The 15,746-nt window shown below is 38.7% G+C and overlaps 1 protein-coding gene across 1 annotated transcript in view; it reads right to left on the bottom strand.

Annotated features, from left to right (window-relative positions):
- Nucleotides 1-3,169: 3,169 nt before the first annotated feature.
- Nucleotides 3,170-15,746, bottom strand: part of prkd3 (protein kinase D3) — a 342,598-nt gene continuing 330,021 nt past the window's right edge. Inside the window, exons 18-19 of the mRNA XM_028797458.2 lie at nt 13,920-14,005; nt 3,170-8,249 (exon numbers count right to left, since the gene is read on the bottom strand). Of these exons, the coding sequence (XP_028653291.2) occupies nt 8,076-8,249; nt 13,920-14,005 (260 nt within the window). The 3' untranslated portion in view covers nt 3,170-8,075. The remainder of the gene's footprint in view (nt 8,250-13,919; nt 14,006-15,746) is intronic.

The following is a 15,746-nucleotide window of genomic DNA, read 5'->3' as shown; positions in this document are numbered from 1 at the left end:
TGACCCTCAGAAAATGGGCTAAGCTCGGAATATTAGGACTTGTTATTCCTGGCATTCTGTGGGAAGAATCTATGTCGGTTATTATTTTTGTTTGTTTTATGTCAAGCACTCATTATATACACATACAGTATAATAGCAAAGCAAAAACTGATTTGGAGCACCCATAAGCAAACCTCATCTAATTGAGAGTTAAAGGGTTATGTAGCATCTTTCCAGACCAGAGTCTGGATACAACTACCAAAGATGGTGGTTCTTCCAGTTAAGATCATTTCTAGCAGGAAGAGGTGGGACAGACCCCAGAAATGATGTCAGTTGTGGAACAGCTGTCAATCTTCCATTCTGCAAAGGGAGAGAAAGAGAAGGTGTTATCGTAGAGTTCCAACCCCAGGAGTGGCAGAGAATTACCATGACCTGAACTGCTAATCTGTCCCCTGTGTGCGTGTGACTATATATATATAAAACAATTTTTTTATTATCAAATTATTTCTCTGACCACCAAGAAGCAAATGTGTTTAAAGCTGTAAAATAAGTTTCTAAAACACTTGCTAGGTAGACAGGGACAGTAATGTCCTTGTTCTCTAAGCGGAAAGCCACTCAACTGCTTGATGTTCAGAAATACACAATGTCAAAACAGAATACCTGATGTGGTAACAGCAAAGTCAGCTACGGTGGAATTTAAATAACATCCTCCTTGAGGTAAACTGAACGCGCAGGAACACTTTGTTATTGTTCTTAAAAGAGAAAGCCCACATCGCGGCATTGTCTGCTTTTCAAAAAGTGCAGAAAAGTGCTTCTGTATGACAGCTGCAGTATAGGCAGATCATTGACATCTAGCTCAAATGTTATTTTCTTTTGTTTTAGCTAAAACAGTTTCACTGACACTTTGATTTTTTTTTTTTTTTTGTGATTTCTCTAAATGAAAGGCCAACACTTCTAAGGGTAATAATGTTCTGTCTCATTTGTTAATTTCCGTTTTCATGCTATTATCATTGGAATGTACAACTTTGTACAGTGTAATATTGTCCAAGTAATACTTGAGAGGGCGAAGTAACTCAGTCTGTTCCAATTCTGCTTTATGACAGACAGAGGGTTTTTAAGTAATCAACAGAAGTTGGGACACCTGTGCAAATTGTTTGCTTCAACTTGAAAGGCTTAATTTACTTTAATTGTTGCAGAACACCTGTAGGTTATAATCTGTTTGTTTTTCCCTGAAGAAGGCCTATTTGTAATATTCTGAGATTTATTTATTTCAGTTTCTGCTAACCTAAACTTTAAATTTAAGCCTCTGACAGTTTACTGCTCACCTTTTCGTCATTTTGTGTCATTCATTGCATTTCAACAGATTAAATTTTAAGAAAAGCTGGAAAAACTCAGGTGTTTCAAAACTTTTGACCGATAGTGTACATTTTTATTTATAACTAGCCATGTGCGCCTAACTACTTTGCACGTGTTAAAGTTGTCTGTGAAGGGCTCCCTGTTTAAATGCGGCTGCCAGTCGTGAACTGGGCCCTTCGTCGCACAGGATTATGATTTTTTTATAAGGGAAACAAAATTACAAAACAAAACCCTTGGACATTAATTCGATAGGAACGGCCTACTCGGAATCACTGTCCGGACAGTAATTATGGGGTGGTGTAGGAGCATTTCTGCTTCTGTCCGTTCACAGTCTGTCTCGTTTTCACGACGCTGTCGTTTCCTCTCACGATCTCTTCTCAACCTTTCTCCAGTCTCACAGGTTGCTTTGTGGCAATCCAAAGAGTAAGGCAATATACATGGAGCAATGGTTATAAAAGGGGGACACATAGGTATCCAGGCTCTTTAAAGCATAAATAGGGATCACTTCACTGACATGTGAGCAAGCCACGGTACAACTATGAGACGCGCAGCACTTGCCGGCTACAACGTAACAATAATAATTTCCGGAATGTGCTGTTATGTTGTCATTCATTTTACCCACTGTCTTTCTTTCATTCATGTTACGTAGGCACGTACCTTTTATCTTCGGCAATCTCATTCTCTAACCAGGCCTCAGGAGCTAACCAGCGTAACACTGTCCACCACCCCTTTCGTTATTCCGGCACATTGTTGACATCTGTGAGTAACAACAACGTACTAAACTGGAAGGTGGTCCACGCATGCGTGGAATTCGCGGACAAACAAAGATCAAGATCCAAATGAAGATTATATATAAAGATAGGGGGCTCTGCCCCCTGCTCGCTTCAGTTGCCAACCCCCTTGCGGACCCTATGCAATAGTCACCTCGCGGAACTGCCCCTTGCCAATGGGGAAGCGTATGTAAAATTTAAACAGATTGTTATTTTCATGGGAATTGTTGCATATGCATAATAGAACTAACTATAAATTTTGTGTAAAGTTTGATACTTTTGGACATATGGATTTCTTTCCATTACTGGCTGTAGAATTTCTATTATGTCTGATCATTTAACTCTTTCGATTCTATGTGGCATTGCTTCTCCGTGATCATAAATATAAACCTGACTGAATTGTGTTTTTTTCGAAATTAAACTTGTCTTGCTTTAATTGCTGTGGGACCACAGATTCTCATAACATATTGTCCTGAATCGTGTAAATCTATGTTTTGAGCATTGAACGATGCAAATGCGAATAGAATATTGTAGATTCGGATATTGTGCCTGTAGTGTGTGTGGATTTCACTTTCACCAAATAACACGTTTTAATTTTCGTGGATATGCCTCTTCATTGGGAAGAAACACTACTTTTCTCTGATGGCAAAATTAATCAGACAATCTACAAGTCTCCAACTTAAACTTTAAAACCGAACAAGATCAACATACTTCTGTCATATCACCTATGTCCATATATTCAATCTCGTTTACTGTTCCATTAACTGAGTAATAATTTCTGTTTGTTAGTGCTAATGTGATCTTTACTTTCAGTTTTTTGAGACTTTCGAATTTTAGTACTTTCATAATCTCTAACCTGCTCTGCATGTGTATTGCGCCAACGTCTTTGAACCTTTTTATGACATTCTACTTTGTCTTCTACTCTTTGTCTTTTATTTCCGACCCTGCTTGGACCTGCTAGGTTTTTCAATTCCACTTGGTCTGGGCCGGGAAATTATCTCCGAGAATCTCCCAAGATTTTCTTTTGTAATAGAGAGATAAAAAAATACATACACAACATAAAATATAAAGATATTTAGAGTTTTATTAATCAGTTGGTACTAAAATATACAAAACACTTTATAAGACACCCGCCAGGCCAGTGGCAACACTGATTTTGAAATGCTTCTTGGGTGGGGGGGGGGGGAAGTAACTGATTGCTCATTACCAGTTTCATAAAGTTTGGTCATTTACACCGTTAAAAACTTGACATAACAATTTTTAAGACACTTGTTTGTAATTCAAATGAGCTGACCAGACAGAAGGGATTAAAGAGCCCTTATAATATTGCAAATAGTCCAACAGACACAAAATGCAAAATAAAGTAATTAACATGGTGGAATACACATTCAGTTATTAACTATAAACACAGGCTGATAACAGTTCTCCTTTTTCTTCAGTTTTATTAAATTAACAGGTACACAGTCATATAAGCTTTACGTGTTAGTCTCTTGATTCTGCTACCTCATCCAGACTGACATCAAACAGCATATTTAATGAAATGCTTCATTTTTGTTACCTCGATTCAAGCAACTGCAAGCACAGTAAGCCCGTTGAAGGGTAATTTTTAAACAGTTATCGGCATTTGCTGGCATTAAGACATCATCATCTGCTGCATGTTATCTGCTTGTTTTTAATCTTTTTAATTGTTTTATCAATTGTATAATTTACAGAACTCAGTTACAGCACAATTATTACAACTGACATGGTGATTGTTTCACAAACAAATTATCCGCAAAATAAAATCAATTTAAAACTGCACGACCATCCTGACATTTACGCATGATGCAAGCTTTAGAAAATTTATAACACTGTCACATTTCTTGGTATTGTTGATTTTTTTAATTGTAGAAAGCTATAAAATGGACAGCTAGGCACACATAGTACTTAAGTATGTTTATAGAGAAAGGATACAAAAATGTGCAACCTGATGGATTCCAGCACACAGAGAACCTGAGTCAGGGTTTCTTTCTCATGTTTTACGTCATCAGTATCATCATTTTATGTTTGGCCACACATAGTGCAGCCCCTTGACAAAATCACCACAATGGCAGACTATGTCAAGCCATATAACTTACAAAATAGAAAAGGCATTTTGCAGTAATTGCACTTTTTTAAAACCTACAATGGAATGGAAAGAGGTTGGCTTTTAGCTTGAATTCAGTCATACACATAACTCACAAATGCAGCCATTGTCAAATGCAGAGAAAATACTCTGATGTCATTCCCAGATTGCTGCTAGTTTTAACATAGAACTCTGGTAGAAAATCATAATGGGACTTACATAGTATGATTATTAAAGCACAGCCCAAAATCCTGTAACCACTCTATAAAAAAATAAAATAAAAATTGCACTCACATCCAAGTCACTTATTTCCTCTTGTTTTAAAATTTCATTGCAGCACATTTTTTTTAGTTACCCAGCACACATATAAGGCACTTTTCATTTTAGTTTACATGGACACTAATCAAAGAAAAAAACCCAACAGATACTATGTGGAAAATGAGATGAGAAGCTAAAGGAACAATGGAAGAGCAAAGCACAGTGTTCATTAAGGACTTGCAGCATATAGTGGGTCTGCAAAAACAAACTGTAACACCAAAGTTAGCAAAGGCAACTGAATGTCTGAGAAATGGTAGTTACAGAACACTGTTTGAAAGTGAAGCTGGCAGAATCTCGTAAATGAAATGGGGAGAGAAGCTGTAACAGAGTACCGAGAGAGAGTTATCAAAATTAGAGCAAACCTTTATTCACTCTTGACTTGTTGAGTAATAATATGGCTTACTGGTTTTACCCCTAGTGGAGTCCACTAGACAATCGTAATCAAACAATATTTACTTCTTTTTAAAATCCTAATGTTCAGACTGATTTTTTTTTTTTGTATTATTAGGAGGTAAGTCGTTTTTATGAAGAGAAGCTTCATGCTACATTTCCATCTTAGTATTTGTAGAACTTTAGCACAGGCATTTTTACATCAACCCAGTAGGAAATTGTTTCTACAGACACTGATGTCAAAGTTTGTTTGTTTTTTTACACAACACAACTTCCCAGATTTGTTGTTTGAAATCAACATTTATGGTTTACCAACATCTTACTGCAAAATCATCACAAATCTTTTTTGTGTATCGAGGACAAGCAGAACATAAAACAAATGAAAAGAATATCAGATACCGGGTCATTTCAAAAGAACTCCAGGATTTTGATGCTTAATTTATTTACTATTCATTACATTTTGCCTGAAGAGGGGGCTTGAGTTGCCTCGAAAGCTTGAATATTGTAATCTGTTCAGTGAGCCAATAAAAGGTGGCATTTTGCTTGACTTCTCATTGCATCCATAATGGATACCCCCTACTACTAGTTTATTGGTAAATTTGCGAAGTTGTGTCCGACTTGAGCGTTGCCATGATTGTTGATGCATACGTACCATGTCACAAGCCTTTCCCCAAAAGGACCTAAACAAACATCAGAAGAAAATGGAAAACTCTTCAGACATTCATGCATATGAAGTAGGAAGAAGGCCAGGCTTTGCCTTTTTGGAAGTTGGTGTGCGACAACAACACAAAAACAAAAAATCACTGTGACAGAAATGAGAGCCACTGTTATTTTCTAAAACGACGACGCTTCAGCTAGTTGGCTGTGTTTGGAATGAGGGGCTTCCCAAAGTTGCTGGTGTAACATGACTAGAATTTTTGAATGTGAAGTATATTAGAAACATGCTTATTGAAAGAAAAATTGTCTTTAGGATTGACTGTGAGAGAAAATCATGATCACTCTGGCATGCTTGACAATACGGCATGGAAATAAAATTTAAAGCTAAAAAAAATGGTACTCATGTTGCGACCTATTGACATAAACAATGAAATGTTCATATTCTAAAAAGACCTTCATGAAATCCTGGAGATTTTTCGCATTATAAGCTACTTCGGAGGCCACTACCTAGATTAAATTCATATAGAACACTTTGAAAAACCAAGTCGAGAAAATCTGAGCTAAAAGACGAAGGATTACGTTTCTTACGCTCCTGGTAGTGTGTTTCATCCATGTTGTTCTGTTTCTTTCATGCTGTGCCTTTTTTCCCTAAAATATCTTCTTCTTTAAAAAGATACAGCATTTTATTTCATTTCATCTTCTCGAAAACTTATATCTGAAGTGCTGTAACTGTACTAAATGTTAACACCTTGATACACAAAAACAAATGGCAGCTACCAGACTGGTGTATGTGTTCTAGAAGAAAACAGACAAAATGCAAACATCAAACACCCTGACATTTTGATTTTTGGTTCATGTGTTGTGCCATCAAGTAATTTTAAGACAGGTTTCTGCCTATTCACTGAAGATAAAACAGTTTTATAAAACGGTTTTAAATAAAAAAGGGTAAGCCATGTTTTCAGCATCAATTTGTTGAAGTAGCTGAGATAATTCATTTTAAATGATGAGCATGAACTGGATCAATCACAAAAAATGGCAATTATTAAAGCCGTAACGTTTTTGATAAATATCATACTTTGTAGAATCACTCCTAGTGAACCAAGTCACTTCTTTTTCCGTTTAAGAAGAAATTTACTAATGGTTTAACTAGTCATTAATGATTTCAGTGATAAAGTATTACAATGGCATCAAATGGACGAGGAAGGCCCATTTGCTTCCTAACCTTGTTTCAATCATCAAATGCTCATCAGTTTACCCAGGGTGGACTGCAAAGCAGAGACCACCTAACAAAAAATAAAAAAAAAAATGCATTCTTTGCTTTTCACAAAGCCCTGCCTGTTCAGGAGACGGCCCTTTATAATAAATACTGTATGGTCTGAATCGAGTTTATCGCACCACAAATCATAACAACAGTCCCTTTTTTCGTGATATCTTTTTAGCATTATCTGCCTTTCAAGGAACTGTTACACAATATAAGTAGCAGCTGTTAGAACTTTATCTTGCAGTTATCTTCATCCCAACCCGCTCCCAAAAATAATAAAATAAAACCACTGGTTAAGCATACCTATAGTGCAAAACAATAAACTGACAAACACAAGTCCGATAACATAATCAAATTGTATGCAAAATAATAGCATAACATGAGTTCCAGTTCAATTGTTTCACAAGAAACAATTTGGGGCAAAAAACACTTATTTGATTGTCTAAATATGTTAAAAGTTCCTTGCAGTAATAAGGAATGAAAAATGAATTCTAAAAAAATACAATAATATAAATCAAGTTTTTTCATTTTTTTTAAACCATCATTGGATGGATTCTTCTTTCTGGATTTTGTACTGAAAAGTTAAAGGCAACTTTTTTTTCGTTAATATTGTATGCTTGATCATAGCCCTCACCTCTTTTTTTTCTCCATTCAAGTTCTTGATTTATTTCTTGAAGAAAATAATAATAATAATAATAAAAAAAATCATACAAGCTAAAAACTCCTATTTTTTTAATTCACAGTTCACCACACTGGCAATTCAAGGCTTTCCTAAAGGCAAGTTAAAAGAGGTACTTATAAGGGTTAAGATGTCTTATACCTGGTGTTTAAAATCATTTAATCATAAATAATATGAAACTCTTGACACCGATATCCTTCAGTCAACCAACACACCCAGCTCACTGAGGGGTCTTCCTGCAGTCGCTCCCCTTATTCCTTCTGCTGTGGACAGCTAAGTCCAGATACTGTCCTCCAACAGAAAGTCTGCGTGAACTGTTCGCTTTTCACCTGTGGTTCCCAGCTTCATCATTGAGCATGTTCTCCAGATGTCTGATGAGAGTAAAAATCCTCTGTTTCTTAGTTTGTTTTTTTTTTTTTCCAAAAAAAAATCACATTCATCTTGCTTTAGAAAACTGTTGAGAAGAGGAACCCCAGTTCTTTAGCAGTACTCTATATGAGAATAAGAATCCCCATTCTTAAAGCATAGCCTTGGAATCAGTATTGTCTTCTTCTGCAAACTTTATGGGTCTTCCTCCATGTCATCTAGGTTAGGAGCCATAATGAAATGCTTGGGATATGCAAGGTTGTGCTGGTCTGCATATTCCTCCCACCGGGCATCGTCACTCTCATGAGTTATGTATCGCTCGCCTATTCGAGTCTCAAATTCCCTGAGATCCAACCAGGTCTGGTAATCCTAGAATGGAGAAAAAAAAGAAACATAATAACATCTGGAAATTCATTGGCAAATGGAATTTAATAAATTCTGAAATGCTTGCAACAAACATGGGGCTCTCCAATAGGACAGGCTGTTACATAATGTAGTTTGTCAGTCATAGGAATGTGTTATGTAGCACAAGTCACATGTAAACACAGTATTTCTGGGAATGAGCGCACCATGGAAGATTGTGACTTTGAGACTCTTCAGCCTAGTCCCCTAAATTGTTGCTTAGTGTGTCGTATCTCTCAACAAATAAAAGATACAGGTACATGCAGTTATATTATCACAATAGTGGTATTCTGTCACAGTGCATCCGGAAAGTATTCACTGCGCATCACTTTTTCCACATTTTGTTATGTTACAGCCTTATTCCATAATGGATTAAATTCATTTTTTTCCTCAGTAATTCTACACACAACACCCCATAATGACAACGTGAAAAAAGTTTACTTGAGATTTTTGCAAATTTATTAAAAATAAAAAAACTGAGAAATCCCATGTACATAAGTATTCACAGCCTTTGCTCAATACTTTGTCGATGCACCTTTGGCAGCAATTACAGCCTCAAGTCTTTTTGAATATGATGCCACAAGCTTGGCACACCTATCCTTGGCCGGTTTCGCCCATTCCTCTTTGCAGCACCTCTCAAGCGCCATCAGGTTGGATGGGAAGCGTCGGTGCACAGCCATTTTAAGATCTCTCCAGAGATGTTCAATCGGATTCAAGTCTGGGCTCTGGCTGGGCCACTCAAGGACATTCACAGAGTTGTCCTGAAGCCACTCCTTTGATATCTTGGCTGTGTGCTTAGGGTCGTTGTCCTGCTGAAAGATGAACCATCACCCCAGTCTGAGGTCAAGAGCGCTCTGGAGCAGGTTTTCATCCAGGATGTCTCTGTACATTGCTGCAGTCATCTTTCCCTTTATCCTGACTAGTCTCCCAGTCCCAACCACTGAAAAACATCCCCACAGCATGATGCTGCCACCACCATGCTTCACTGTAGGGATGGTATTGGCCTGGTGATGAGCAGTGCCTGGTTCCCCCCAAACATGACGCCTGGCATTCACACCAAAGAGTTCAATCTTTGTCTCATCAGACCAGAGAATTTTCTTTCTCATGGTCTGAGAGTCCTTCAGGTGCCTTTTGGCAAACTCCAGGCGGGCTGCCATGTGCCTTTTACTAAGGAGTGGCTTCCGTCTGGCCACTCTTCCGTACAGGCCTGATTGGTGGATTGCTGCAGAGATGGTTGTCCTTCTGGAAGGTTCTCCTCTCTCCACAGAGGACCTCTGGAGCTCTGACAGACTGAGCATCGGATTCTTGGTCACCTCCCTGACTAAGGCCCTTCTCCCCCGATCGCTCAGTTTAGATGGCCGGCCAGCTCTAGGAAGAATCCTGGTGGTTTCGAACTTCTTCCACTTACGGATGATGGAGGCCACTGTGCTCATTGGGACCTTCAAAGCAGCAGAAATTTTTCTGTAACCTTCCCCAGATTTGTGCCTCGAGACAATCCATTCTCAGTGGTCTACAGACAATTCCTTTGACTTCATGCTTGGTTTGTGCTCTGACATGAACTGTCAACTGTGGCACCTTATATAGACAGGTGTGTGCCTTTCCAAATCATGTCCAATCAACTGAATTTACCACAGGTGGACTCCAATTAAGCTGCAGAAACATCTCAAGGATGATCAGGGGAAACAGGATGCACCTGAGCTCAATTTTGAGCTTCATGGCAAAGGCTGTGAATACTTATGTACATGTGCTTTCTCAATTTTTTTATTTTTAATAAATTTGCAAAAACCTCAAGTAAACTTTTTTCACGTTGTCATTATGGGGTGTTGTGTGCAGAATTCTGAGGAAAAAAATGAATTTAATCCATTTTGGAATAAGGCTGTAACATAAGAAAATGTGGAAAAAGTGATGCGCTGTGAATACTTTCCAGATGTACTGTATCTAAGTTACTTTTGAATTTGGCTAGATTTTTTTTTGTAGTAATTTAATATAACACTAGTTCTCCACACAAGTCTGGCATTAGACATCAATAAGGGCATCAGTACAGATATTGCACAAAAGCCTCAATAGTTGCAGAATATGCATTATTCAAAGGAGGTCATGTTCTTGCATATCAGAAGGTTCCACACGTATTAAATAAATGCTCATCTGCAGTGTTTCATAAAAATGTGCTTCATTTTTGGATGACTTTTGCTCTGCCATTCTCTCCTGCATGCCCAACTCCAACTCTCAAGGAGCACAGTAACTGCTAGCTAGCTTTCAAAAAGATGAGCTTACAAGATCTACTTTGATAACAGTTGTAATGGCTAGAACTCTTTTACCAATGGTGTCTTTGACTGCATAAGTGACAGTGAAGAAATATTTGGCCTTGTTGCAGATCCCTTCCCTATATGACCTAAAGTATTCAGGAAGCATAGGATGGGAGAATAAAGAACAGAAAGAAAATGTGGAGAAAGACAAGAATATTTACAGTCATTAATGACTATGACATTCAAGATGACTCATAATGGGTGATGCAATGTTGGAAATATGAAATGATACCTACTGAATATAAGTGGTGCTTTTGGCACAGGGATACCAGGAAGTGGGAGATTGCAAAGAGGACTGCGGACTGTCATAAGGGGAAGTACCATCTTGTGTTTAAGATTAAGCTCTCTAGAGCAGAACTTATGAGCCCCACTCCTCTGTTTAAATCCAAGGGTATGTCGCCACTGGTGATCTTGAGAAGGATCCTGGCCTGGATTGACTCAGAGTTGGGGAAGATGAATGCAGATGGTGCTGGCTCTAACCCCAAAAGAGTGGTGTGAGGCAGAGCCAACATAGTGGATGTGCAGGCAGGTTGTGTGGTGAAGAAAGGATCACTACAGCCACATAGAAGGATCTGTGGAAGTGGCAAGAATTGCAATGTTTGATGGCAGGAAGGGAATGAAACATCCTCCCTTGTGTGAGGAAGTGAGGGACAGACATTGCATTTCACAATTTATTAGGTTACCAGCAACAGTGATGATAACATATCAGTTCAATGATGCCAAAAAAAAAATCACACAAAATGAAGGTCTATATTCTTTTGTCATACAGTACAACTAGCAAAGGACAGTATTAAAATACATCTCAACATTAATATTAAATACCCAACACCAAAACTGAATTGCAAATGAAAATTCATATCTTTCCGATATTTATTCATTGGGAAAATGGATAAATAGTACTGTAAATAAGTAATTAATGTGATTTATAATAATAATGAGTACTCCAAAATAGCTAATGCCCCCCTTAAATTGTATCACAAAAAGATCAACCAGTTGGTTGCTTTAAAAATTTTTTATCCTTCATCTCCAAGGAGAAATGGAAAAGTTCAAACTGCCTAAGCGCACACAGACAAGTGAATGTATACGAATAGCACTTCAGGATGGAAGGGCCTGCACAAGCAACCGATAAACAGGCCAATGGCACAAGGTGCAAAGACAATTTCATATGAATGTTTTTTTTTACATTGAAAACGGCATCAAGCACATCATGGGAAATTAGACAAAATAAGGTAATGTTTCTAGTCATAGGTTTACTGAAGGGTGGTCGATGGGAAGTGTAGGCAGTGCATTTTACTGTTTTTTTTTTTTATTTCAATTTCACATGCTGGGTGAAAAGCATTCAAGCATCTTTTAGCTGTAAGTTGATTGTGTTAAATAGCTAGATACATTTTATTGCTACACATTTTGCAATTTCCCACCACAGACTGCTTGTAGCTGGCGGCATTGCATCCCTCATGTACACTGTTATATGAAAGCTTCATCTGTGCTAGTCATTCTGAATGAAGAGAGTTTTTTTTTTTCCCTAAGAAAATTATTTTGTAGTCATATACAAACCTGTGCAACAAAGAACATACAGTATTTTGTTAAGCCAAGAATTTTGCATCTTTAAAACTAACAAATTCTGTATGTTGCGGAGGCTTTTATTTTACATTCAGACTAGTGCCTCACTGGTGCCGGTGCAAGTCACACTACAGCATTTTTCCAGCAATTTTCAGTCACAGACATCATTTACATAATGTTGGCAAATTGGAGGTAGTTGCTCCCTTGACTGTCATTCATGTAGTTTGATATTCTCAGCATCTCAGTTCAACTAGTCTGTGACTGGTCCTGACAAAATTAAATAGGTCTGATTTTTGTCTAATGGGTGGGCTCTATCTGTTTTTAGAGGTGGCGATCAATGAGTTCTGACCTGGAAGTATAATGAATACAATGGAGCAATGAGGAATAAGAAACACAGCTGTTTTGGACCTAACAAACAGAAGAGAGACTTGTTGCGTCAGTCTGTAGGCAGCCATACCACATGCACCTTCAGATGAACAGGTCATCCACCTGAAGCTAAGCTTGTTCAGGCCCAGTGACGAGTTGGATGAGAGACCATCCAGGAAAAAGCTTAGGTTGCTGTTGGAGGAAGTGTTAGTGAGGCCAGCAGGGGGAGTTTACCATGTGGTCTGCTTGAGGATCACAATGCCTCAGTGCAGTGGCAGGGACACTCTGTTGTAAAAATTGATGCTGTCCTTCGGATGAGAAGTAAAACCGAGGTCCCGACTCTCTGTGGTCATAAAAGATCCCTAGGAATCTTTCCTCAAGAGTAGGGTGTATCCCGATGTCCTGGCTAAATTGCCCATCATGGCCTAGTCATTCTGGCCCCCTAGTCATCCCCTGTCCCTTATTTGCTAATTATCTCTCTTTCCCCTTCACCACCTAATAACTAATGTGTGGTTAGCATACTGACACAAAAATGTCTGCCATCTCATCATCCAGTCGGATGCTGCACATGGTAGTAGCTGAAGTAGCCCTTCTCTCTCTATGTAAAGAGCTTTGAGTAGTGAGAAAAGCACCATTCAAAAGCAATGTCGTCTTCGTTCTTCTTCTAGGAAGATGTGCAAAGTTTACACAGACAGTGGGCAAATAATTAATGAAATCTAGGCACCTGGAGCTGTAGGTCAACAGAACTAAACTCTGTGCCCTATTATTAAATACAAAAAAAATCTATTTCCCAATAATAAAGCTGAAAAAGAAATTCCACATGAATGACACAAAGCCATGCGCTACAAATCTATCCACTTATCTGTTACCTGTGTGTTGCTACAAGTCCTGTATGTATGTTATGAGGAAACTGCAACAGATTAAATGCGAAATTCCATTTATTAGTATTCAAATTGTAACATAACATCCGCAAACCCACTTAGTAATTTCGGGGTAAGGGAGGACCACATCTTATCTCAGCAACATCAGGCACAAGGTAGGCACCAATCCTGGATGGTGTGTCTCCTTATGGGCTTCTTCAGAGTCATAAGTGAACCTAACATGCACATCTTTGGGATGTGTGAGGAACATGGAGGGGAGTGGGTGTGATGCCGTGGTTTAGGCAGACACAAGGAGAACATGCAAACTCCACATTGGCAGTGCTTGGGCCATGATTTGAACCCATGAATCTGTGTGGCAGTAGCACTAAACACTGTGCGAAAGGTTAAATACAGGTAGCTACTTTGTATGGAAAGCTGGTACATCCCCATCAATAAGCTGGACAAGAGCGATAAAAATGGTAATGAAACTTTAAAAGCTAATGCATTTTTAGAAATATGTAACCTGTATGTAAATATGTAAATACCTGTAACCATGGGTGACTGAGAGACTTGTCCACACTGTACCTCTTCCTCATTTTAACTTGGAGTAGATTATTTATTAAATCGTTTGCTGTGAAAACAAAAACAACATTTATACACCAAGCCATAAATGTTCCTTTCATTTGTACTTTGTATATAACATAACATTATTATAATGGTTGTCAAAAATGATCATGTCTGCTTTCCTGAGTTAATCTGTTTTTTACAACTTGTGTATTCAGTACCAAAAATTATTTGGACCCAGAAGCATTGATCACATTTTCTTGAAATCGTTCATTGATGATCACTTTGGTTGGGTATACATATCATTAGGTTCCATGTATGATGTGCTCCTCACCACCACAAGAGGTCCACCCATCAAAGGTTGTGATAAAAAGCTGATTAATGGATAAGTACTAATCATTGTGACCTGGGGATACTAATACCTCTGGACACTTTGACAAGACAATCATTAATTAAACCAACAGTGGAGTGAATCTGACTGGGCCAGGATCTTTGGTCTTTCTCAGGGTATATGGTGATGGTGGGGCAACTCCTAAAGGGGGGATTCCATACATAGTGATCACTACACTACATTGACTCCTTACCATTGCTAGCTATGTCTAGATTGGTGAAGGGCATAAGCAATATCCATTGATTCTTCTTCCTCTTTGATTATGAGTATAATTCATAAAATATACATGAACAGCACATGACCAGAACAGATGGTGTTTACAGCATTATCTCTGATAGCCAATTACTGTTGCTGCTTACACTGGCACTGTCTCTTTTTGGAAATCTTTTCACTCCTCCTACAAATGTTTCTAGCAGATCTGCCTTGTACCATTTTCGGACAGGAGAATGCCAAAGACACATGATGGTAATCTCTCTGTAGTAAACTCTTGATACCTGGACCTCTTCCTGGCTAGACATTTTCCCAAATTCCTCTCAGTCAGAGCATGACTAGAACATTCTAGCATGCTAGCTATAATCAACTCAAAATCACTTATGGACGATTGACTCACTTAGTGGCTGTAGCACAGGACATTACAACCACAGCCACTTAAATCACCAAGCACGAGAAGCTCTTCCCAAAACATTTTTATTTTTGTTAGCCAATCATGGCCATCTAATGCTTTCCAGGTCAGGTCAGGTTAGGGAGCTTGCACTGGTACTATGTGTTGCCACACCCATCACATAGCAAAATAGCTTGGGATCCTGGTTGGATAACCCCCTAGGTAGACACATGGTCCAGTCCCACCCTCCGGGAATGACCGTGATCCCCTTGGCCTGGTCCAGCCGCTCGGTTCCTCAGCAGTAAGGATCCTGCGAGCTGGATCACCCTCGAGGAAATGCTCCACATTGCAATAGTGCCGTAGCTGACGCTCCGTCACAATGCAGGTAATGTGCCTCATTTGGGATCATGTGAGCAAACGCTCGTTCAACACAAAGTCAAACCAACGGTACCCAAGGATTCTGTGAAGACACACAGTACCGAAGGAGTTCAGTCTTCATCTCAGGTCACTAGATAGCATCCATGTCTCGCAAACATCTAGCAAAACAGGAAGCACTAGAACTCTAAAGACTTGAGATAGATATTGGGAGCGCCATACACCCCTTTCCAGTGATTTCATGACCTCCATTCTCTCCCAAGAAAAAGTTACATGAAACATGAATGTCACTGCCGATGTAAGTAAATCTCTTGACAAAGCTCCCCCTAAACTATGAAATAATGCATTTGCTCCTTTTGGTATTCTGAACTTATCTTTTTTGCATTCTGCCTGTTCTGCACAATGGTTTTCATGTAAATTGAACCACTGTATCTGGGTGCA

Source organism: Erpetoichthys calabaricus, chromosome 3, assembly GCF_900747795.2.
Source record: "Erpetoichthys calabaricus chromosome 3, fErpCal1.3, whole genome shotgun sequence".
Taxonomy (NCBI): domain Eukaryota; kingdom Metazoa; phylum Chordata; class Cladistia; order Polypteriformes; family Polypteridae; genus Erpetoichthys; species Erpetoichthys calabaricus.
The sequence above is the reverse complement of the archived record's forward strand: the minus strand, read 5'-3'. Positions and strand labels throughout refer to the sequence as shown.